Source organism: Pelecanus crispus, chromosome 1, assembly GCF_030463565.1.
Source record: "Pelecanus crispus isolate bPelCri1 chromosome 1, bPelCri1.pri, whole genome shotgun sequence".
Lineage (NCBI taxonomy): Eukaryota > Metazoa > Chordata > Aves > Pelecaniformes > Pelecanidae > Pelecanus > Pelecanus crispus.
This window is the reverse complement of record NC_134643.1, coordinates 72884449-72909569: the sequence shown is the minus strand read 5'-3', so window position 1 is coordinate 72909569 and position 25121 is coordinate 72884449. Positions and strand designations below refer to the sequence as shown.

The window sequence follows — 25121 nt, the reverse complement described above, 5'->3', positions numbered from 1 at the left end:
GCATCCCTTGGTCTCTAGTGTGTAAAAAATTAATGAAAGCAACAGTTCAATAAGATTTTATTGCAGAAATGTTTAAGGGAAACATTTTCGGAATGCTTCAGATTTTTAAACAGTTACTTATGCTGTGGAGCGGTGTGGCACTACAGTGCATAACAAATTGTTGCTTTTGGATGCAAGGCACGCCCAGTGCTTTTCATAAAATGAATAGTGAGACCTGGTTAATTTGAATCAGTTTGTGCATTCCTCCATATTTTTCTTTGGGTTTAGAAGCATATTGAGATTAACGGTTTACTGATGTGAGCAAATATTGTATTGTATTTGGCTGGCTAACCTTGTACAGTTAAATCGTCAGATGTTTGCTTTAAGTTAATAGTGGTCAAATTATTAGTCACTAATTTTGATCTAGAATTTATTTGCTCCTTCCCATTTCTTCATCGCAAATTTCTAATTGCAAATTGCTAATTCATGATGTGTCAGTCTATGGGGGCACCAACAAGCCTTTTTTTTTGTATCTGCCTTGTACAATTCATTGCCGAAATCACAACTTCTGTTCCTCGGTGAACAAGCTTTAACTACTCAAACATTAAAAGGTAAATGGAAAATACTTGGCTTGTGCAGAAAATAGTGTTCTATTGGTAACCGATAGATTCAGTAAAGTGTACAAATGTCCATTTCTGAGCCCTTGGAGCTTGAAAGAGCACTCCCTGGCAGGGTTTGGGTTTGGGTTTCGTGTGGTGATGTTGGAGTACACAGACAGTCTAATAAAGGTGGCACCAGCGTGGGTATACTGGCCATACAAGTGTGGTTTTCAGACTGAGTAAACACCACTAATGCACACAGAGCTTTCAGATTTAACAGGCCGCATGCTCCGGGGCCAGCTCCTTATTTGGAGACTTCTGGAAAATCTGGCCAGCTCTCTTGAAGATATGGCCACTTGTTTTTACACTTAAAGTAGGAGATAGGGCCCTTTTCAGGGCTGCTCCTTATTCTTGCAGAATGTCATGCTATTTCTGTGTTCATCAAACCAAAATCTTCCCCAGGGATGAGAGGAATTGAAGGGTTTAAATGAAAGAGTATGTTAAGTCATTTTTTCAAAGTGAACAGTTATTCAGATGCTTCTTATTTTAAATGGAAAAACATGAGGAAAATTCTCTGATATCAACTAGGAAAATACTGTATTTTTCATTAACTATGTTTGATCATCAGGTACGAGTAAATCACAAACAATAAATGGTCATAATAGTGCAGGAAGAAAGTCACTTTTTTCCCATCAAAGTAATGAGGGTTAAATTTTTGTTGTTGTTGTTCCTCACTTATTCCCCTTCCCCCATGTAATAGCCTCATTTCATCTACTAAAAGAACATTTTACCACGCTGGTGACAAGACTAATATATTCACCACAATGCAAAAAATAACTGAAATAATTATCCAATAACACAGTCATATTCCTGAAGATTGCCAATAATATAACACTTACTGTTGGTATGAATTAATTGTTTACTTCCCCGCCATGAAAATGTTCCAAGCCTGTATGTACCCTTTAAGGCACATATAAAAGTTGTCCTTTGAAGACTTCTGAATTCCGGACTCTGAACCTGGAGATGGTTCTACCTATATAATTGTATTAAGTGATGGCAATGGCTGGGCATCACTCGTATATTTGTGGCATCAAGGCCTAAATACTCATTAAACCTTCAAGTTAATAAATTATTATTGAAGCTAAATATTAATTTTACATAAGATTTCAACAGGGTTTGAAAGAGGTGGTGCCAAATTTAAGTTGTACTGCACACTGTAACGAAATATTTCTGTTGCAAGTGATTTGTTTATTACAAACATAAGTCTCAAATCCAGTTCTCTTTTGCTATTAATACTTTTCCTCTTTGTTTGCTTTTTACATTTCTCACAGATTAGGGCGATAAAAGTCAACGAAGCCAATTTTGGTTTTGTAGACAATTTTACTTGCAGGTTCTGAATTCTGCAATATGTGGGTGTTCCACTCTGCATTCTAATTACTCAGTATTTCAATATAATTTTAACTGTAGGTTTTTTTGATTCTCTCTCTCTCACACACACACCGTGCAAACAGTAAATTTTTAGATTTTTACAAAAAAACTTTAAAAAAAATATACATATTTGGATATTAAGCCCCTTTATGAAGAGCTTCCTTTTTAGTAGTGATCAGTGTAGGTGAAGTACTGGTTAGATTATAATCACAAAATACCAGTGGTTTTGGATAAAACCTCAAATAAAGAGAAATTAAACAGAACTATTGATTTGAACATGCATAATGTTCTTCTGAAATGTAGAAGGGATGTGTTTTGAGCTCAGCTGACAATAATATAGCACACTTTCGTGATGCAGATAAGATGCCCAAGTTATATCAAAAACATTATGTCTTTCCATTAGGTTGGCCTTCTCTTTTCCCCCAGTGACCAGTTTCAGAATGAACTTGCTCTGGGCTGAAATCATCCTTAAAACAACAGATGACAGGCTGATGGCTACCTCCTCTTCCTTGAGCTGGCAAGGCTGCCTGTCTGACTTAAAATATCTGCCCCTTCCCTAAAAGTGGCAATTAAACTTTCTAGCAGTCTCACATCTGGCCAGCTGTTGAACCACTCTACCATGGGGAAAGGTTGCCAAGTAAGCATTGGAAAATGGCCCAAATAAGTACCGTGGGGAAAAAAGATAGTAAATGGATTCATTGTGAAGTTGGACATGAACTCGAAACCAGCAGCCAAGGAGAACATGTGAACATACATTCCTGACATATTTTAACATCTTTAACTTCCCGAGACTGAGGAGCTGCTGGGAGGGTGAAAATGCAGAGGTTGGTTAAGAACCACCGTGGAAGATAGCTGTAGAAACCCCCTACAACTTATATATGATTAAACTGCTGGTGTGCTGTGCACAGTGCTTACCACCCCAGTCAGAAGAATTCTTTATTTTTAATCACTTTCTTGTGCTTTCCCTATTTTTGTTGATTTCACCTGTGATTGTCCTGTGCCTTAATTTCAAATTCTCAGCAATGGTGCTGTGCCCGCATAGTGCCGGGGGCGTTGTGGAGACCTGTGTGGGGCCCTCACCGTGCCTCCGCAGGAGAAGCAGCAAATGATTAGCGGGCGAAGTAGTGTAGGAATTGCAAAAAGCTACACAACTGGTTCTGGCAGAAGATACAGTAATGCCAGACTAGTCACTGGAGAAGACCCATGGTTATAATAACAAGAACGGAACTGGCAGAAGATGATGACCTGTTGTGCAGTCACCAAAAAAAAAAAAAAAAAAAAGTAAAACTATTTTAGATGTGTTTTTATGTTTTCTCCTGGTCGGCTTCTTTCCTATAGTGTAGATGTACTCCTCTTCCACACGCATGTGTGCAAATGAAAGAGAGAGAGGATTATGACTATTGTTCATTTGGTGCCAGTCCTGCAAATCTTCCTAGTACAAGTGAACCTACTGGGCTCAATAAGAGTATTTTCCTGATTAAAAATTTATACAACTTATTGGAGAAATGCTTATGATGTAGTGGTATGATATAGCAATACAAGCTTTTTCCTTCATCAGACAGGGAGCTCTTACTGTGAATCTATTTTCTGTACCAGATAGTACTTGTGTGGAGGTGATATTGCTGAGGCCGGTGTGTGTTTCCGTCAATGCTGTGATGGTGGCTCCTTGGGAAACGCTTCCACCGACTCTCATTAGCGCACAAGGCCTGGGTAACACTTCTGCGTGGTCACTCCTGCTACCGCTTCATAAAAGACTCGCAGAATGACTTGTGTCTGTTTATTTAGCACTGTAAGTGATCACTTAGAGGGTTATTACCATACCTCGCTCTCTTCTGGAAGATGGCTTTCTTCCTCTTGCTAAGCCCCTTTAAAAGAATTAGGGCACAAGGGGCCAGAATTTTGCCTAACTTTACATGCTATACTCTCTCACTGAAACATAATGGTGTTGCAGATGCTGTGAGGGGAAAAAAGAAAAATCACCCTAGGAATAAGACTGGGGTTTTTTTCCTGCTATTCCAATCAGTGCGTTTTAGATCACCTTCTATAAAAGCAATAAGTACACTAATCAGAAACTTGATCTGTGATTCTTCTTCTTCCCTTTCTTTCTCCAGTGTTCTTGGTAGATGATGAATTTGACAAAAAACTCAGATACGGTCCAGTTCCTATCCTATGTATAATTAGTTGATTGAATATGAGAAATCACAAAATTTTAAATTGAATTCTTCTGCCCAACATAAAATAATATTTTGTAAATATTTTCTTTTAATCGAGATGATCTGACAGTGGTACCTATAGTTTTCCATGCATAAGCTTAGGTCTTGGTAGAAAAAAAAATCATTCTAAGGATTGTGTGCAATGTTTATTTTCGACTAATGTCTGTGCCAGGAAGCATTTTAGTTGAGCTAGCTGCAAATATTCAGTGATTATAAAACAGCCATTTACACCATTGAAACAAATTCAGCTGCAAATGTGAATTTCTGTCCTGCACTTTCTGAAGTATTCACTGATTCTTGAATTTTAGGTCTGCTCATAGATGCCATGATTATGTAAATAAACAAAAATAATATTTGGTGTCATATGAAACCCTTCTTTGTTGGACAACCATTTGGAATCAAAATAAGCTGAAAACAAGCACCTGTTTTGGAAACAAATAGAAAATATAGAAGACTATGGAACTGTACAGCAATGATCTACAGGAAATATCTGTAACTGCAATATGCTGCACATTATTACTCCAGAACACGGGGGTTTTTTTCTTCCTATGTTTTACAGTCTATGAATTGAGATATCTTAGATAATTAACATACCCTTTAATTGTTTTTAAGAGTAGGGGAATTTAATAGGCCTGTGGGAACACTCTAAATAAAAATAAAAAAATGCTAAGTGAAGGCTAGTTAACAAGCAGGCTTTTTCATTAGGAAAAAGCACTTCTCCCTGGTATCAGACATTTGTTACATTTTTGCGTAGTTTTTTTTTTCTAGACAGACTCTTACAGTGTGGTAACATACAGTCCGATCCAGGAAATCAATGTGGGATATGATTCATCCTTCTGCAGTCTGCAATCTTTTCTTCATAAAACTAAGGAATATTCAACACTATGAAAACTTGCACGCCTAGGAATATTGACATACAATATTGGCAAAATACTCCTAATAGGAATATACTGTATCAGTATAATAAAGCAGTCTCCCATGAGCGGAAAACGCATATTTGTACGAACATGGGTTATCGAAGTATTACTCTCCTTATACTAGTGGGTTTTTTGGTCAGCTCAGTCAGAAATAGCACCTCTTACCCCTATGGGTTTGCTAGCAGATATGTGGCGTATAGATGGCAGAATCTGTGGCCGTTATCTGTGCGAGCAATCCCTCAATAGTTTCAGGTCTGTGTAATACTTGTAAATGAATAGTGGGAAAATCCCTTAATGGAAATTTTGGGCAGGGTCACAGAGAAAAAGTGGCCTTTGCTTGTGTGGGGCAGCACGTGCCAAAACCCCTGCTGAGTGGTGGTTGCATACAGACCCCATCTACCTGCGCTCTGCTAGCAGACTGCTGGGTCTAGCAGAGTAGACAGGGCTTGTGCGTGCTATTGCCGTGGCACTGGTTTGCACGGCTCGCCGGCTGTCCTGCCGTGAAGAGTTGGTCTTGGGTGCACTTCGTATCTGGTGCTGTATCTGATTGTTCTGAAACGTCTCCCTGCCCTCTGATTAATACTTCTCCAGCTTCAATTAAAATGTAGCATGAAGGGCTTTGGCCTTATTATTTTCCCCTTTATGTGCATGTCTGTAAGGAGGATAATTTTAATTCTTTTTTTTATCAAAATCAACTCAAGTTACCCTCTTGTACTGAAACGAACCACATCAAACTGAAGAGCTCAGGGCTAGATTTCCAAAGATTTTGGACATAGGAAACCTCTGAGAATTTTGGCTGTCTGGTTCTCAAAATCCTGAGTAATACCCTGAAAGTCCTAAGGTCAACTTATCTGACAATTTTTTATCCAAGAGATGAGGAATAACCAACGCTGTACAGGGGTAAGCACTGCTGCAGCTCAGGCCTTCTCTGGTTGGTTGCTTGCTGCCTGGGTCTATGCGTATACTGGGTCTGGTAGGGTAGCCAGTTACGACAATAAATAGAAACAGTAATATCCCTTGTAACCATTCCTACTGCATTCATGAGTAAGCTTTTGGTGGGCTCCTTTCTAAGGGGTCCTGTCCTCATCTCTTCCTTTACAGTTCTTACAACCAGTAGCTGGCTATAAAGAGACGGAAAGACTCCTCCATTGCTTCATCTGCCATTGCACCGTCCTTAGTAGGGACTTTAAACTCACCTCTTAAACTACCAAGAAGCTACTGTGACAGCAGCATCATTTCCTGTTGTCTTGCTGTAGGTAGCAGATGGAGGGAGTGAGCTCAGTTGTCAACTGCTGTTGCTAATGAGGGGTTGCGTGTTCTTCCCGGTTAGCCCTGCCCAGAGACATGTGTGTTACTCGCTCTGAGATGCCATGATAATCCCGCCAGCTCTATGGTTGTCTTGTCTGGATCATGGAGGTGTTTAGCCTCGACTGAGGTATGTTTACATTTGTGGGAAAACTCTTCCCATCTAACTTCACGGGTGATGGGAAAGGCAGGGTAGACCACGTATCAACGGAAGATGCCCTAAATTTGCCATGGTGCCTGTGCTAAATATTTCTTTAGATCCTCAGTAAAGGTGGTAACTAGCTCACTGGAAGCACTGGAAACCCCTCCCTACAGTTTACAAATGTTTCATTTCTGAAACGTCACTGGAGTTAGGAGAAAAATGAACTCCAGTGGAAGATGAGACTTGAAACCTGGGTGGAATGGTGAATTGGGTCAGGGGGTACACAAAAATATAATATATCAAGTGAGAGCGAGTAAGGATATAGTGCAGAGTGGACCTGGCTGAAATGGAAAAGCCTGAGGTACTAGAGAAAGGTAACAATAAAAGAAAAAGCAATGAGGGAAAATGAATAGAATGAGGTAGCAACAGAGGGAGACAAAGGGATGAACAGTTGTAAGGAGGAAAAAACAAAAGATCTGCAATCCAGGTTAGCATTTTATCTAATGGCCTGTGTTTTGCTGGTAGAAACAAGATGGAAAAGGCTGAGGTGGGCATCTCTGTTATTTTTACTACTTCCTATTTCTCTAGATGCTTTGGTTTGGAACTTGTAGTTTACAGCATTGGAGCATATAGAAGTTGTGATTGTCTGCTTAACTGTGCTTCAGTCTAGTCACCAGCAACGGCATGGAGCAGTAGTAGCTCCTTTTTGGTTTGACAGCATCTAAAATCTCTGCACCAACACAAAAGCCTCCAAAAGGTGCAGGAAAATAGAGAATACTCCCACAGTGTTGCCGGACTTCTCTCTCTTTAAGGTTATGGGTGGGTGGGGATGTGTGGGAGTGGTGTGTCAAATATTTTTCAGATACCTTCTGGAGCAACAGCAGCTGGTACAGGTGCCAGGACAGATCTGACTGGGCTCTGCTGCTCCTGCAGCAAAGGATGTTTCCCCGGGGAAGAGGAGGTGCACTCACAAACTCAGGGTGACCTCAGTTTTGGAGGAAGGGCATGAAAATGCCTACAGCCAACCATGTCTCTCTTCCCAAGGGTGCCTTCTCCTACACCGCTCACTTGTTTGTTTATATTCGAGCAGCACTTTAGTTTTTAAAAATGAACCCCCCCGCTGCTTGCACGGCAGAGCGTACTCTCTTCCAGAAACACATGCGGAGATGTATGCGCTAGCCACGCGTACGCAGTGCAACAGGGAGAGCAAAGGGGCTGCTGCGCTGGGCAGAGTACATTAAATACTGCGACTGATTCAGAACTGCCTCCTCTCCCTCCCTCAAACCCTTGCCGTAAGACACCTCCTTAACTTCATCAGCCTCTTGTTACCTTGCATCACCCCTAAAGCAGGGCAGCCCTGGAATATCACAGAAATAGTCCAGAGCAGGATAAATTTCCCTGCTCCCACGCCTAGGTGGAACAGGATCGCTTCATTCACGCTCTTCCACACTCTTAGCGCTCCCCGTCACTTAAGCTCGTCTGTGCTTGCAGCAATGCCTGCCACGCTGTCTGCTGCTGACCGCCGCCAACACGCAGGCAAGGGATAAGCTGTCATATCAGCTCATCTTCAGTGGCTCACAGTCGTAACGGCGGTAGAAACCAAACAAAATTCCCACTTCCCCTTCCCCACAGTGATGCCTGGGAACACTGGATTTGCCATACCGTTTTAATCTGACATATCTGGTATCCGGCAACAGGCACAGGGGAACGAGTTTCAGAGGGAGGGTGGCAAAATAAAGCGAGCCAACTTTTGCCGAGCTATTCAAGATTTGCTGGGGTTAGGGATATCGCAGGTAGAGGAGGATTTCTTCCGGATCGCTGCTGTTATCTGTTGTCATGCCAGAGATGTAATTCGATGACCCCCATTTAAAAATATGTGATAGTCAGTGTGTAATACAATATATACAGTATATGTGACCTACAGCTAGATGCCATTTCTCCTGTAATAATTTTTACTGATGCTTTTGAGAAATTTTTCTCTACTATTCTCTCCTCATACTTTTATCAAAAAAGCCAACTTAAAGCTATAGATAGATAGTTTTCGCATACAGTTCCCTAAGTTTCAGGGGGAAAAAAGGGGCTTAGGCAAAGAAGTGGCAAACATGGGGTTTGGTGTAGGTTTATTTTTTTTTTTTTACTTTCTGAAAAACAAAAGCTATCGCAGGTTTTCAGAGAAATTTCAAAGTAAATATGGAAATATTCTCCATATAATGCCTTGTAGACTCTCTCCAATGTTTTTTCTTTTAAATCTAAATGTTATCATGCTACACCCTGACTTTGTGCAGTCCTTTTTTAGATCTAAATAAGTAGTATATGAAAAGAAATAAAAGTCTGATTTGACAGTCCTCCTATAGACTGTGCTTTCATATCATTGTATAACAACATATGCTGTTTACAAAAAATTTACTCCAGCTTTGAAAATGTCCCCCTAAGTATTTAACTGTGACTGTCTCCCCTGAATTTCAGAGGCTGACTGCTCCCATCCTGCTATATTTCCTCCTCAGCTTAAATTTTACCTCGGTACAGTTCAGGAGGCCCCTTGCTCTACATAAATAACAGATAAATTGACAAGACAACCTTGACCACATTGTGGCCGCATCTCCTGATGGTACGGGAAAATAAGAACTGCCCTCTTTTAAAGTAGATGCAGGCTGAGGACCGTGGGGCAGGAACTGTTGAGTTTTAGTTCTAGACGGGATTAAATCCCAGACTCTCTCCATCACCTTGATCAAACTGCTGATGAGGGGGATTTTCAGGGGTGTAAAAGACAGTTAGGCATCCCTCTGTGATTGAAAAGCCAGGGAGTTCACCATTTTATGGCCCTTTGTGCTCTGAGTCCCCCTGCCTCAGTGTCTCTCGCTCTCCGGCGAAGGCTCATGCCTCCCCATCCCGCAGGACAGCTGGGAGCACTTGGGATTTGGTGGTTGGAGGTCGAAGCACCCCTGAAGCTCTCCCTGTTAGGATGGCTTTGTACAAAGGCACGTAGCCCCCCAAACGCCCTCCTTTCCGGAGCGGTTTTGTCCATGCGGGTTCAGCACGGAACAAAGAATTAATCCTTCTAATCGTTCCCCTTGAGATGAGAGTGCCCATCTCATTTTTTTGGAGGGGCGAGGAAGGTGGGCAGCGTAACGGGGGCCGGCAACGCTGGTGCCTCCGACACCCGGGCACATTTGGTGCTTTTAGGAAAGCTGGGGAGCAGCAATTAGCCGGCACGGGCAGCACTCTTAAGGGGCGCGGGCTCCGCTCCCGTAATACATCCCTTTCTTAATGCGACTTGATGTAGATAGAGCGGGGCCCTATCAGGTGTGAAAAGCCCTGCTGCTCCTGGCTTGGAGTGGCCTCCAGACAGCGATTTGGCGACGTCAATCTAGTCATGCTTGATTTGGACACTTAACGCGGTAAAGCGGGATTCCTCTCCCCCCGATCAACTTCTCAATTAGCAAGCTGCCTCCTGTAACGGCCTTGTTTCACAATCCCTCCGGGCCGCTTCAGGGGTCATTAGGGTGAGAAAACTCTAGCGCGAGGGCTGGCTCCAGCGAAGGCGAGGGGAGCCGAGAGATTTCCGAAATACATATAACCCTTTTTCAAGTTGTTTGCTTTCATGGGATTGATTCGTGGCACATTAAGAAGCTTAAGGCTTCAGTATCTTCTTTAAACTGCCCACCTTATCGCCTTTACAGCTGACAGTTTCCTGACAGCCGGCGTGTAAGCGGAGATAACTAGTAGGTTAGTACACATAGATAGATATATATATATAAAATATACGAATATTATATACGCCGCTTGGTATTTTCTGCTTAAAAAGGGGACTGGGGGGAGCTTTTCGTTTGTAGTCTCTGCAGTTTTGGTTAAAGAGCAGCCACTGTGAGCAGTCACTAATTTTAACAGCAGATCTGGAGAGGTATACGTGGGGTGCCGATACCCAGCTGCAGTCAGCGTAAAATAATAAATAGGCAAATTTATGTCCTCGTCTCCCAAATTTCTTTCCTTTCTTTATTAGGGAGCAAACTATTGTTACATTAAATATTCAAACTACACAAAATCTCAAGGGCTTTCCTTTCCCACAATGTGTTACCAGTATTCATGCATATGAAGAACAGTAACCCATATACAAATGGCACCTTTTTTAATGAGCAATATATGTCAACATGACACCTTCTTATGAAATGCAGCTTTTTAGGTTCTGCCTTTGTGGATGTAATAATTGAGATGTTTCTAATATATGCAGTTACATTACCTGCTTATTGTTTGCGATTTTGTTCCTCTCCTAACTTTATACTGTTTATAATGCTTCTAGCATTTGCCTCAATTCGTGCTCACTTTTATTTAATTAGAAATATAATTTTCTGCTACATTAATTATAAATTTGAGTGAGACGCTGGCACAGAATTTCCTCAAGCATTCTTTCTAGGAGAGGAACAAAAATCACGGGGAGTGGGGAAGAAACTATAAAACCAGATGCAGGTGTAACAGTATCGATACCTTAAAACCTAAACAATTTAATGAATACATGAGAGAAAAAAATCAATTATTTGTAATTATTTAATTGATGCATCTTCTTATTTTAGTGCAGTATTTATCGAAACAACTGGATTAATGCCAGAAAAATGTCATGGTGATTTGTCTCAGAATCTGACATATTTTGAAAGCACACTTCCAGAACCAGCCCTAAATATGCCGAAATCTGAGTTTTGAAAGCTATATTATTTTTAAATCATCATTTTAATGTTTATATTTTGCTTGAAATATTTTTTCCCAAAGCTGTAATGGTTTCGTGAACGTGCCAATGATATATAGATATCAGCAATGCATATGCATGCAGAATGCGATGTATATAGTGTATGTGCTTCTTCAAAGTACCCTGATGCTTTGATTTGTAACTGTTTAAGGTTTTACTTAAAATTCTGAACACTGCGCAGAGCATAGCCATTTCAATGGAATACTTCAAATAGTAAGTCCTAAAGGTGACACAACAAAGGAAATACCTTGGATACTGCGGCTTTTATTTATAAAGGAAATGCTCACATAGTCCAACGAAGGAAAACTTTACCTGTTTCCATTTCTATAGGAAGAGCAGCTCTATTAAACCATCGCTTTGTTGCATGAATTTGCAAGCGCATCATATGATTTGTATGAGCAGAATGAAATATTTGCATGCCATCTAATGGATCGACGCACATCCTTTTTCTTAATTTCCAAACATTTTGCTTATTGCAAACATTAAAAAAAAATCTTCTCACTCACTGTGCAGCACTCATCTTACAGTGTTTTTTAGAAAGGAGAAATTCCAAATGCAGGACAAGAAATTACTGTGTTGTATAGTGGGGAAAACATGGCTCTTTTCCTTATTATTCTCTCCTGTGGAACTATTTTGCTATTTTTATTTTACACACATGCACATGCATGCACATCTAGTTTAGCTCTGCGAGCAATTTTTCAGAAAGCAGGTGTCTGGTAGTCTGAGTAGCACATATCTGAATGTCATTCCTGGGCAAATGCTTATGTCAGTGAGTAGCTGCTATAAATACATTTATATTTTTCATAGTAGCTATCATTCAGGGCTCTTAAGGGACTTTTGCACACCAAGCTTCCTGTTGTCCTTTTAACGCAAAGTAAAGATGGGAAAATTGAGGTGCAAAGGGGGGATATTTACACAAGGCCACTTAGCAAGGTAGCGCAGGGACCGGGGATGGAGACTTCTTTTCCCTCCTCTAAACATTGACTCACTCTCCCTACCAACTTTCATCATGAACCTCTTAATGTGAAAAAAATGACCGTACCTCGGCATTCCTAGTAGCCCCTTGGATAACCGCTGGGCACAGCACACCTCCTCAGCTCGACAGAACCAGGCTGGCACGAGGGGCCAGGGCTCTGGGGAGATACAGCGATGCACCTGCTCAGGAAACGTTGCCAGTTTGGGGCTCACGTTGCAACGTAGCATCTTCTGTCTGTTATACGCATGCTCTTTTACAGCTCGCACCATAGCTCTCATTCTCTGCCAAAATATCCAGGGGGATTCCCACGAGCAGTGAGGTTTCTGGGCTGGGGATCACCACCTTGGAAAAAGCAATTCTTCCCGCGCATTTGTTGTATTCCTGGATACATATCTCCCGGCAAAACAAGACGTGGAAACACGATGAGAACCTTGTGGCTGTACTTCCTACCTAAGCACGTCTTTGCCTACAGCATCATGGCATGAAAGAGCCTGCTAATGATTCTTAAATGTTCATTACTGTAGATCTTCTCCCAGAATATACTTCTCACCTTGAATGACCCATGTGTTGAATTTTAACTAAGGGAACCCATGATAGTAAGTCTGTCATGATGCTGGCTTTTTTTTCCTCTCCAACTCTTAAAAGGCTTTTATTATAGGACTGCTTAAGGCATTCTTCAATTAGCGTGTGCTGTATTGTGGCTGGAACAGCTGTTTACCATTTAATAAAGCATGGCATAATTTATTTTCCGAGTCTAGCAACCGTCTTTGCTATTACACCAGGGGAGAAACACAGTAACTGCATTGTTCGCAACGCTGATGAAAGAACTATAGACTTTATTGTATGACCTCATAGAACTATTAACTTACCCCCCACTTCTATTTCAATATGTATTTACCTGACAGTCTGTGCATTGATTTCTTACCCAGAGGTTCTACATTCTCAGTCACCTCTGGGGCAAAATGAAAAATGTCTAGGTTTTATGTCCCTCACATTAGGCAGCTAATTACATATTTGTACCTTAATTTCCTTCCCTTCCCCCATCTCCAGGGGCAAACTCCGTATGCACCACTTAGACCTTTTCTCCTTAGTCACTGAGAAACAATAGAGTTGTTGGGAAATAGTAGGAGCTTGGCCACCGCTCATCAGGGGGCTTTCTGCTCATTCAGGTCCTTTTCTTCCTAGATCCCTCCTTCCCTGTTTAGCTCTTTGTGTGGGGGATGAATCTGAAATGCACCTTAGAAGCTTCTCTGTTGGGCTCTGCTTCCTCTGCAGCAATGTGGAGCTCTATGCAGTTGTAGGGCAAGTGACAAACTCCCCACATCCACATTGCAGGTGACACTGGTTCCCTCCTCGGAGGGCCTTCAGCTCATCTGCACCACCTGACATCAGTTGCACGGCGTTACCACGAGGCCAGGTGGCTGCTGCATGGAGCAGCACCCATGTGCCAGGCGAGCATGACTCTTCCGTAGGCACCACAGTGAAGGTCATCCCTGAGGGTCCCTCACCTCCAGCCCATTCTGGCAATCTTGTGGAGTTATCGCTGAACCATCTTTGAGATCATTCCTTCAGGCAAGAAGGCAGCAAACTGAGCTTAGCGGTGCTTTGTCACAACCAAAAGGTACAGGTACAGCCTTGCGTGACATCCGTATCGTGCAGTACGTGGCACAAAGCCCTAAACTGGCTTCCAGATCCAGAAACAGTGTAGACACATCTAAGTGGCGATGCAAGCGGCTAGTTAGCTGGGACGTAAACCTAATTAGCCCTGGTGGAGTGCTACACAGACACAGTCGCAGCACTTAGCTGACCCTGAACTGTACCACTATGCTGGGCCAGTTAGACCTACCCCCAGGCTGGGAACCAGCTTGGAATATTGCATTCTTATTCGTAGTTGAGTGGAGGCATTAAATTTGTTTTTAAGTTGCTCGAGTTTGACAATGAAAATACGTCAGCTGAATATCTGCAAATTTTTAGATTCAGCCTGTGCATGTAGATGGATTTATATGCATGATTTAAAGTAAAGCATGTGTAGAAAGATGAAGTTTATATGGTTGCTTTGTAGAAATGGATGTAATATTGATGTTGACTTTACTGGTAGAAGTTTAAGGATGTCACGATGCATGAGTGGTGGTGCAAAGCAGAGCCCTGAGTGCATTGGGAGGTCATTTTTAACTTGAATTTATTTCTGCAATATCAGGCATAGATCATTGTGCACTGTGCACAATCATCCTTGCTTTTCATCTGAGTCAATGAGAGTGGTTAAAGAAAATTTAAACTGAAACAAAATTGTAACTTGATTAAAAGCAGATAGTAAATTAGGCCAGAATACTCCTTAAAATTGCATTTTAGCTTTAAACTGAAAGTTTGATGATCTGACTGCATGACTGAAGGGACAGGGTAGCAGACTGTGACATAAACGATGTAGCTATATTTGCTCCTAAGACGAACAAGGGTTTTTTGTGATTTAGGCTTCAGAGTTAACACTCCATTGACCAAACAACAAAATTCCCACCTCTCAGAGCTTTTTCAAACTATAGATGGTGGTATGACATCAATTAATGTCTGGTCATGCTTTAAATTTTTCAAGCCAAAATTAAGGCTGGTAATACTTACTTGAAATGAAAGCTTAGATTGTTTCACAGAACACAAATAACCTAATTAGGGAAGGATATAGAAGTGAATCTATATTTTGCTTTGAATGTCTGGTTTTGAGGTGTTTGAAAATGGAATTCATCCATGTTAACTTTACATAAAGAATTCTTTCACGCAGACTGCAGAGAAAAAAAAGGCTCGGTTTCACGAACTTCAGCAGGCGCAGGACAGAGTTTGGCAAATAGTTCGCTCTACACAGATGGAACAAACTGAACGTCTGCACTGAGGGGAATGGCTCAGCTACATTAAATTGCGATCCACAGTGATGAGGGCAATACATAAACCCCGGCTGCAAAAAGACCAAAAAAAACCCCCTGCATTAACTATTGGACTTCAGATTACATACAGTTATTTTCTTCTACGATAACTGTACACAGCAGAATAGTGGGAGAAATAGCAGCTTCACCTGCGAGAGGTTTGCACCTCCCGTCTTCAGCGTGCGGATCATGCTGCAGATACACAAAGGCTAAACGTCACGCACAGCCCAACCGAAGCCAGATGGGATTGCTCGCATACCCAGGTTAGCTAAACATGAAAGCAAAACACACTCAGACAAGGAGCGTGTCGCTGTGCTGTGAGGCTACAGCCCAGCCATGCTTTACCGTCGCGCTTCCATCTGCCCGCGATCCGGCTACCAACTTAAATTTTTAGTAGCCCTGGAGATGTGCGGCGGCTCGCCCTCAGCAAAGGGGAGCTGCGTTTCCAGGTGGCGCACGCTGGGGATCCTTACAAACAGTGTTATGAATATCAGCATACTTCCAACGTCAAGTTAATTCTTCAGTGTCTGAGTTTGCTTTTAAAATAAAACAAAGGGTACTGAGGCGAAAAGGTTGCTCTGCTCTAGTTTGGCAAAACTAACCCTCCTTTCACAGCATTACCAAACAAGGCAAACACTGAATCAGCCTTTGATTTTAGCAGACGTTTAAGCACACTTCAGCAATTGTGTTTCAATGCCTTCCTCAACACGCTTCAACTGACTGGACGGTTTTGTTTGTCTTTTCTTTTTCTTCATCTTTTTTGCAGTATCTAAAATCGGGGACAAGGTTTTAAGCTAATTTGGATAGGCGTCTAAACCATGTTACCTAACTTCTCCCCCGTTACAACACTTGTGATTCTACATTTTCAAAAATAAGTCAGCACCCGGAGAGCTGAGCTTTCATGGAAATTTGCCTCACCTGCAGCTGGGGAGCGTTGAAGGCTCAGTGCTTCGATCTGTTGAGCATCCTGGTTTGCAACTTCATTGCATTCCCCTCTTTTGACACCCCAGTTTCGTCAAGAAAAGACTTGAAAAGAGAGGGACTTAGAGAATGATGTATAAGCAGCAACAACGATACAGGAGAGAATCCAGAACCGTTTCAAAAGTGGCCATTTTCTCCTGCGTTCTGTTTGTTCCCCACGTTTTTCCTTTCTAAGCAGTCTCCGTTTTGCTGGCCCTTGCTGATTACTAGACCAGAGTTAATTCAAGCGGAGTCACCAGAAGTCTTTTACTGGATACCAGTGACTGCAGTCAGGAGCTCTGTGGGTGAGCAGGGTGAACGGGTACTCTCTGCTCCCATTCCTCCTGCGCTCGTGTGGTTCAACTTCGGTAGGCAAAGTGGGGCAGCTTCTCTCCCCTTGGCTAGAAGCACGTTTCATTTTCAGTGAGCACTTAGAAAGCCATTCCAGGGAATGGAGGATGGGTGAGAGTGAAATAAGTTTTCCAGGCATTCATAAAAATGCATGTGGGACAAATTTAGCCGCTTCTTTTTCTCTACAATTTGACAGGGAGGATTTTCAAAAATATCTCGTGGGAAGTAAGAGAATATTGGCTATTTAAAGCCAGTCATACTTGTGTCCCTAAGTCACTTAGAAATGTCTAAGAAATCTCCACCTAATAATCTAAATAATACTCAGCACGTAAAAATTACATGTTCTCTAAAACTACGCTTTTCAATGTGCTTTGTAATCTAGATCCTTAGATAATTTTTTTTTCTCTCTCATTAACTTTTAGATTCTTTTATGTGGTTTTAAGCTTCTCCAAATAGCATCTTATGCTGTCTGAAATATTTGCTAAGGGCCATATTCTGCCTTTCAGTGCATACAGCTTGAATTGAAATCCTGAATAATACACAAAACTACTAGGAAAAAAAAAAAGGTGATTGTCTATTTCAGTAAATGTCTGATCACATTTAAAACAGTGTATGTGTATTATTTTGATCCCTCATGCACTGTGAAGAACAGCGGTTTGAAAGTAGCATTTCAAAAAGCAGCATCTAGCAGGGATATTACATTGTGAAGATTAGGTCTCACCTCCTTGTAACAAATAAATTGAGACCAAAATTAAGTGAGTTGCCAGGGTCATCCACTCAGTTAGTGGTGAAGGCAGGTTTAGAACTCAGCTCCCATATATATTTTTTCCCTAATGAACCTAGTTAACCCAGTAGTGAGAACGAGGAGAAAAAATAATTTGAAACCATGTGAAACTACCCGTAATTACTGTGCCACAGGAGAAATTCCATTTAATGTCTGCTTTGCCATTCCTGAATCTCAAGATGTTTTTTCTCCTTTGTTTGCCATTGTGCAAACAGACATTTGTACTCCTACTGGAAACCCAGACATCCAAATCATGCAACATTTTAATATAAAATTAAAGTAGACAAGAGTGTTGTTGGTAGCAAAGCAATGGACCTTACAGAGGACAGTTGTCAAACAAGAATAGCAAAAAAGAGGAAGCTTGTGGGAGCAGCTGTAACCAACGACATTAGATTCTAAATCTTGTGAAAGTCCTATGTAATTTGACAGGGAATTATGGCCCAAATCAGTCTCACCTTAGTGCGTACGCGGTTCTGCCTGACAGTGCAGGTGTGTGATGGGGTGTTTCTAAGCTAATGATGAGAACCAGGTGCCCCCCTCCTTACTTGGGGTCTCACCCAAAATCTGTAGGAGTGGATAGAAATTGGTGTTAACGTGGTTAAATTGCATCCCTCTAGAAAGCACATGCCTCGTAAGTAGAGTGTAGTTTAATCAATGTCTCGGCACTTTTGCATATCTGTCCACTCTTCCTTTCCTTTCTTTCTCTTGTCTTTCCCCTCCCAACTTTTTCCCTTTTCTCATCTCTCAGTACTTAACCTTCAGGTTTCTGTTTAGTAAACCTACCAAAGTAGAATCAATAGCCTGGTGCTTAATCACACTTTTTGCTGCTCAAAATGTCAGGTTTGGGTTTGTTTGTAGAAGGGCTTCTGCATGTTTTTCATTTTTTAGCTCTGTGCAAGATTTTCTGTCAAATCCATTAAGAATGAAAGCTTTTGCTGTATCTGATTGTTCTAATCTCTGTTATTGTATATATGGTATAAATATAAAATTTCAGATATTCGTTCAGAATATCAAGGGAAGAGATCCGTCCTGGTACTTTTAAATTTTCTCATCCTTTCTTCCTATGTGAAATCAGTAACAAACCGTTCTCTAATCTGTTGAGGTAGCTAGGGCATAGTCTAACTCCCTGTAAGTAGATGTGAAAGGAGTGAGCTTAAGCACTCTCTTACCATAGACAAAATGGTAAATAAAGCACAGAACGGTACCAGGCAGTTGTGAATACTATGTAGAAATTAAATCCTTGCTGGTTTTTTGGTAAAATAGACAAAGCAAGAGACCGTAGCCCAGTGCATCAGCTCCAGCTAAAAGCCTGCCAAGAAACTATTTCTTCTCTCCAGCAGTACAATTCATATGTTTTAGAAACTTGTTTGTGTAACAGGTTTGAAGAGGGGAGGAAAACAAAACGGCATATGGAGAGTCGAGTGCACGTACTCCTGTGCAAAGGAGTACATGAAGGTGGCTCCTGACTGATCTCTTGATCCTTGGACAAAACTGAGAAAGTCTAACAAATGCATCCTTTTGCAGTAAATTAGATCAGATTTCCGCATCTCCGCACTCAGTCTGTGAGCTGACAGTTCAGTAAAATGTTCCCTTGTAAGGTTCGCCCTCTTAGGAAAAGGGGCAATAATTCATCATTAGAATTTCAGAGTCCAGGTGTAGATGAAAACTGATGGAGCCTCCAGCGAGGCAGGGAAAGTGCACAGAAGAAGAAAATTTTATCTGAAGCCTAATTCCCTGGTTACAGCAGAGAATAATTAAGATAATATTGCTTCAAGAGTTCTTTAATGATTAAAAATCACATATGCAGAATCCATAAATTGGAGGGCAACAAATTGGAGGGATACAGCGTCGGAGATCTGTTTTGTGCACGTTGTAGCGGGAAGCACACCGGTGGCACAACAGCAGCCCGGGCAGCCACAGGAGACCAGGCCCATTCCAAGGACTTTGTTTAGATGCAACAAATCATTTGTCTGTTATTAACCCAGAGCTTGTAATTATGCAGATTGCCATAGATTTTCCTGGGCATGGAAGTGAGATTGAGGGTTGTTCACACTATAGCAGGCAGCTCAGGGCTGGCCATGCATTACTGAACTTGCCACATTTATCATGTTGACTGATGGCAGCAGAAGCAGGTCTCAGGTCCCAGTGGTTAATGTAGTGGGTAATTAACTGTCATTTGCCTAGTAATAGGCTGATGATCAATGGTTTGTGTGGAAACAAATTCTAATCAGGTAGCTGATAAATGCTCAGGGAGCGAGAGCAATTGAAATTGGGGGAAACTATGTCCAGAATTTCAAAATGGCATTGTGGGGTTTTTATTATTATTATTAATGGGAGAAAACTATGTTCTTCATATAAACAGCTTTGTCCAAAATTAACAATAGCTAATATAAATCTCACATGTTTGTTTTGTATGTGGTGGGGAAGAACAAACAGCGAGGAAGGCCTCCTTCCCTTTACGTAATTGAAAAATTTTAGTATATCTGGTGCTTAGCCGAAGCAGCTTCTGTGGGGGTCTCTTCTTTCAGGACTGTGGAAATCCACACATTGTAGACTCCGGTGCAGTAAATCTCCACCCTTCGCAGTGCCGAATGACAATCCCAAATTGTTTCACTCCTCTGCAACACGCAAACTGCGATTCTAGCTGTAATGGATTTCCATTTTCTCACGCACACAGACACACCCCTGCAAGGAGGACGTGGCTGAGGAAGGTGACACAGCCTGCCCCTGGCACCCTCTCCAGCAAGGGGCCGGAGCTGCGTCCCAAGTGTTCAGTTGTTGCACCTGAACTACCTAAGCATTGAGGTGCTGCCTGATCCCTCCACACTGAGCTTGGAGGCGGTGGGACCGTTCTCGTGGGTGTGTGTTTAAATGTCGCTGTTGTAGAGCCTTAAACTCTGATTTTCCTTTTACTGTAGCCATATAGAATAACAGTAGTAGGTACCGACAGTCCTTACTCAGTACCTTTTGCAGCCTGATCCACTTTCCCCGTACAACTAAACTACCATCACCTTCTACATAGATGTGAAGGAAAACAGAGCTGGGCTTTTGGTCGGTGGGTTTAGTCTTTTCTAGCGCAAAGCCAGCCAATGACTGTGGAAGGCAACTAAGTCTTGTGTCCTTAGAGATGAGGAATGAAAGTCTGAGTGAGATTTAGATAACCTCGTCGAAACCCATGCAATGATGGAGATAGAACTGGAGCAGAACGCTTTACCAAGGGAATATTTATAACTTGTTTAATAATCTATAATTTCAGTAATCAGACTTAGCAGAGCTGGAAGTTGACTTCAGTCATTCTAACGAGAGCTGATGAGGGTAGCCTTGTCCCCGCGCTTCTCCCAGTGATCACAGTAACCAGCATCTCAGACAGGAGAAAAAGGGTCGCAACTTCAAAAAAAACCCAGGCACATATTATGTAGGCAGCGCGCCTTAAGTAGAAGCAGAAGGTAAAAGGATTTGGAATTAAGTAGGCTTGTTGGTAACCCATGAAATTCAGTAAAATGGAGGGATGTGATTAAAAAACTGCGTTCATTTTTATGTTACCAAACTGAATTTTCTACAGAGCACCTTTGAATTCATTAGTTTAGAACTGCTTTTAATTTGGTGTTTCCCTTGAGAGCCATTATATTTTTCTGCTGTCAGCCTGATGTTGAGGAAAAAAAGAAAACTGGCAGATGTGGCGTTTTCATCTAGTGTGCTTCATAGTTAAAAACAGCATTAACTGCTATGCACAAGCAGAGCATTACTTTTAATAATCCATCACAACTATTAAGTAGTTTAAATAAACTTAGTTTCAAAGATTGCTGCCATGTAGAGCTAACGTATTTTTTCTTGTTCATTATAATCCTTCTATGTTACAAAAGGATGCATATGTGTGATTTTTTTTTTGTAATACACCCACTTGAAAAGTATTGAAAAATCTTTAACAAAGAGAATTTTTAAAAAAATTTATATAGATGTCTGGCAAAACCAGCATTTCATATTGTTCTTACAGTATTTTATACTTCTACTCCTGATGTGACTATATATAGTTTACAGCCTCATTTACTTTAATGTGCTACCTGAATAACATAATCATAGCAATAACTACGGTATAGGGTTGTAAGGTGCATGAACCGCTAATGCTTTCTGACGATTTAAATGACTTGTTCATAAAATGTTCTTTTAATAATAGTGGTAAAGCTTTTAGCACTAGATGTCAAAAATGCGAAGAATATTGGCTTTTTCAAGTGTTATTTCTTTTCTAGCTAAAGTGTGCTTTAATAATAAATAGCACCGAAAGCCAAGGTTATGTGGCTCTCGTCTGTACGGCAGGATCCAAGCAGGAGACTCTTCCCGCGTATGCAAACAGCTTGACCTCTGTCTGCGCAGTTATGTAACATCCCTAATGTGTTTACTATTTCTTTGTTTAGTTTAACAAGATGTTTCTTTTATCAAGAAAGGTCAGTATAACCTGCAGAAAAAAATAACGTCACGATAGGTGCAATATTAGTCTGTCACTGTTTCATAAAGTGCGCTCTGGCAAAAAGGACTGTGCCTTTGTATTGTAAATTGGGCAGGCTTGTACCACCAAACACCAGCCTTTCCAAAGGGCCACGCAACTGCTGGGGAAAAAAAAAAAAAAAAAGATAAAAAAAAGCAAGTGTGGTTTTCTTTTCAGTTAAGCATCTTTAGGAATATATTTCTTTCTGTATCTCCAGGTTATTTGGCGTTACAGGAAACTGTGCTGCCTGCAGTAAGCTCATACCTGCTTTTGAAATGGTGATGAGAGCAAAGGACAATGTTTATCACCTGGACTGTTTTGCATGTCAACTTTGTAATCAGAGGTAAGAGAATTTCTTGAGTCTGTTCCATAAGCTAAGTGCTAATTCGGCACCGGTGTGGGCGTACATTCAAGTGAAGAGGAAACATCTACCAGTAGTGGAAACCCAAGACTGAGAGTAAGACCTGGATACTTTTCCTGGGACTGATACAGAACATCTCTCATGACCTTGGCCAGAAAACTTTTTGTGTCTCAAATCCCACATCGATAAACAAGAATAATGTTACTTCCTCTCCTTCAAAAGGCTATATGTCAAGTTTAATTGATTGATATTTATAAAGGACTTTGAGGTCCTTTTCTGCAGAAGAGCATTGTCATTATTATATTAATTTCATTTCTTCACTTTTATCACGTGTTTCTGTTAAAGTACACGTTGCTTCTTCCTGTTGCCAGAACTGTAATCATTTAAATATCAAAGATGTTGTTCCCACCATTTTCTGTGTAGCAGCACTGGACTTCTTATGCCATACTTTTATTTCCATATCCTAACTGTAGGTTGTAAAAATCCCAAGGGTCCAAACCTGACACTTTGTCCTGAAGCATCACCCATATGGTACAGCTGCAGGACAAATGTCAAAAATGGTAAAACTGTAACAACCAAATTTTTCAGAGGCAACTACAGCCAAACTTATAGCAACTACATTCAGAGTGGTAGCCAAACCCTGTCAGAGATTTCTCCAAGAGCTCTGTTTCTGACTCCACGAGAGCTGCTAGCAGCTTTGCCAGTGACTTCTATGAGGTCTAGGAAATGAGAGAACCAATTATGTCCGTTCCTTAATGTACCTATTATGTTTTTTCAGTTATTACATGATCCTATTTAGAGTTTTATAGCGTTCATATTTTTTTTCATTTTCAGGTGGGAAGAAACACGAGATGTGCATTTCTAGGGAAGTAACAAAAAATTGGGAGGATAATAGTCTAACACGCCAAAGTTAGATACAGCTCTAAATAAGCTTTGCTAACTCACCTTGTCCTACAGTGCATTATTTTGTAACACTGTAGTCATTTAAAAATCAAACCTCCCTAAAGAACCATAAAATGTACAGCTGCTAATAAGTGTAGCACACTACAATTACGCTCTTTAAAAAAAGCCAAATTGACCTTTTTCATCATGTTGCATGGGAAATTAAAATACCAGGCAAGTAATAACCACTGCTTAAACTATATAATAATGCAAGGTAATTATAGGTTCTAATGCTATTTAAAGTCCTATATCAATTCTGTCTTGCCACAGAACTAAGAGGCTGTATTCTGAGTAAGGCAGGCAGAGCCTCCAGTAGTACCCACTTAAGTAAGACACACGCACACTCCTAGGTTTCGTTTCTTAAACCCTTCACATCTCTGGTTTTTTCAAACCACGATTCTAGTATCATTATTAAAGTGCCTAATATATTTCTGTTGTTCGCTTCATTTATTACATGCCATAATGGGGCTGCATATCTTTAGTGTTGGTTATGCACAATTAGCACTTAGTTATTGTCTTGTCACTTCAGCCCATACAAGACAAACTTCTTTAATGTAAGAAGTCAGCTAATCTTCATCAGTCAAGCAAAGCAGACAATGTTTGTTACCCTGAGTGCAAAAGATTTTCATCATAGTTAGCACTCTTGGATCTGAGGAAGTGAACTTTCTTTTTCTTTCCCCCCTAAAAGCGAAGCTGTTGTGATTATTTTTAATATTTCCCTTTTACCATTACAAGCATGAACTAATGTACAATTTCACTTTGTGGCTAATACACACCGTACTATGCCCTAGGGCCACTGATCCCCCTGGAAAAGTGCTGTTAGGTGCTTCTGGAACAGAGCTTTCCTGGGATCTTTAATAATTCTTAGTCTTGTCATTCCTGAGCCTTCAATCTAGTCTCTTATTTGGTTTTTACTTTGCATGTAGTTTGGGCAAAGGGTTGCTGAAATAGTCATACAGGAGTCTTAGGCTGGGAACAAAAGAATTGATTTACCTGAAATACAGTCTAGTTGATCTAGTCAAAACAGGGAGCAGTTCCAGAAGTTTCAAAGAATTTCAGAAATTCTCAAAAGTGGCCCTAATCCTGATTATATTGCAGTAGCTCTCATGGAGCCTAATAAAACAGACTGCCTGTAGGGTACCTTTTTTCCCTCACAATTTGGGGCTAGTGGCACTCTGAAGAATTAATTTTGTTGTTTTTTACAATAAATCCTATTTCATGGATGCTCCAACTTAGCTTTTCTGTGGTTCCTATGGCAAAGCATCCCACTGACTACATTCTCTCATTAATAAATAGCTTTAAATCTTTTGTTTTTCATTACTTGTCTAACAATAAAAGATAGAAATGCTAGACACCTGACCCATCACCAATTTTGGAGGTTTTTTATATCTGCTATAAAACCTCTTTTCTTTTAAACTGAATAATCTTGTCAGTCACCATGCCATTAATAATTTCTGTTGCCCTTCTCAGGATCCTTTTTTCTTCCTCTAGTTAAGCTAATCAAAACCAAACAGCAGATTCTGAGTGAGGCTGAGTTTATAAGATAGGAGTTTAATTTTCTTCCTTTATTCCATGCTGCTCCTTTGTATGCAAAATAATGTTCTTGAGCTTTTTTAGATCTGCTCTTCCCTTTCACTCCAGCCACTATCCCTTAGTGTGATATTTATTTATTGAAGAGAACATTTTTATTTACAAACACATCGAAGATATCCAAAAGTCGCCAACGGAGGTAGCAAGGCTCACCAGCTATTGCAAGACATGTATGTTTGACCTTATTCCCCACTTTCACATTCTCTTCCGCCATTAAATTTTAAATCCTTTGGGTCATTCTTTATACTGATACAAGTACACCATAGCTGGAGTACTACCAGAGAGTATATAATGCTCTCTGTCTGTTTCTATATTTCAGATTTTCAGTTATTGTCTACCATTTAGGCCTTAACAGAATACATGCAACGTTCATGAGTAGACTAAATTGTTTCTTTGGTTTGCATTACTTTGTCTTTGCCAACACCGAATTTCTTCTGACGTTTT

General features: G+C 40.9%; 1 protein-coding gene across 2 annotated transcripts in view; it reads left to right on the top strand.

Annotated features, from left to right (window-relative positions):
• Positions 1 to 25121, top strand: part of LMO3 (LIM domain only 3) — a 58829-nt gene that overhangs the window by 27565 nt on the left and 6143 nt on the right. For both annotated transcript variants that reach the window (XM_075721855.1, XM_075721849.1), the window contains exon 3: positions 22002 to 22127. In XM_075721855.1, coding sequence (XP_075577970.1) covers positions 22002 to 22127 — 126 coding nt within the window. The remainder of the gene's footprint in view (positions 1 to 22001; positions 22128 to 25121) is intronic.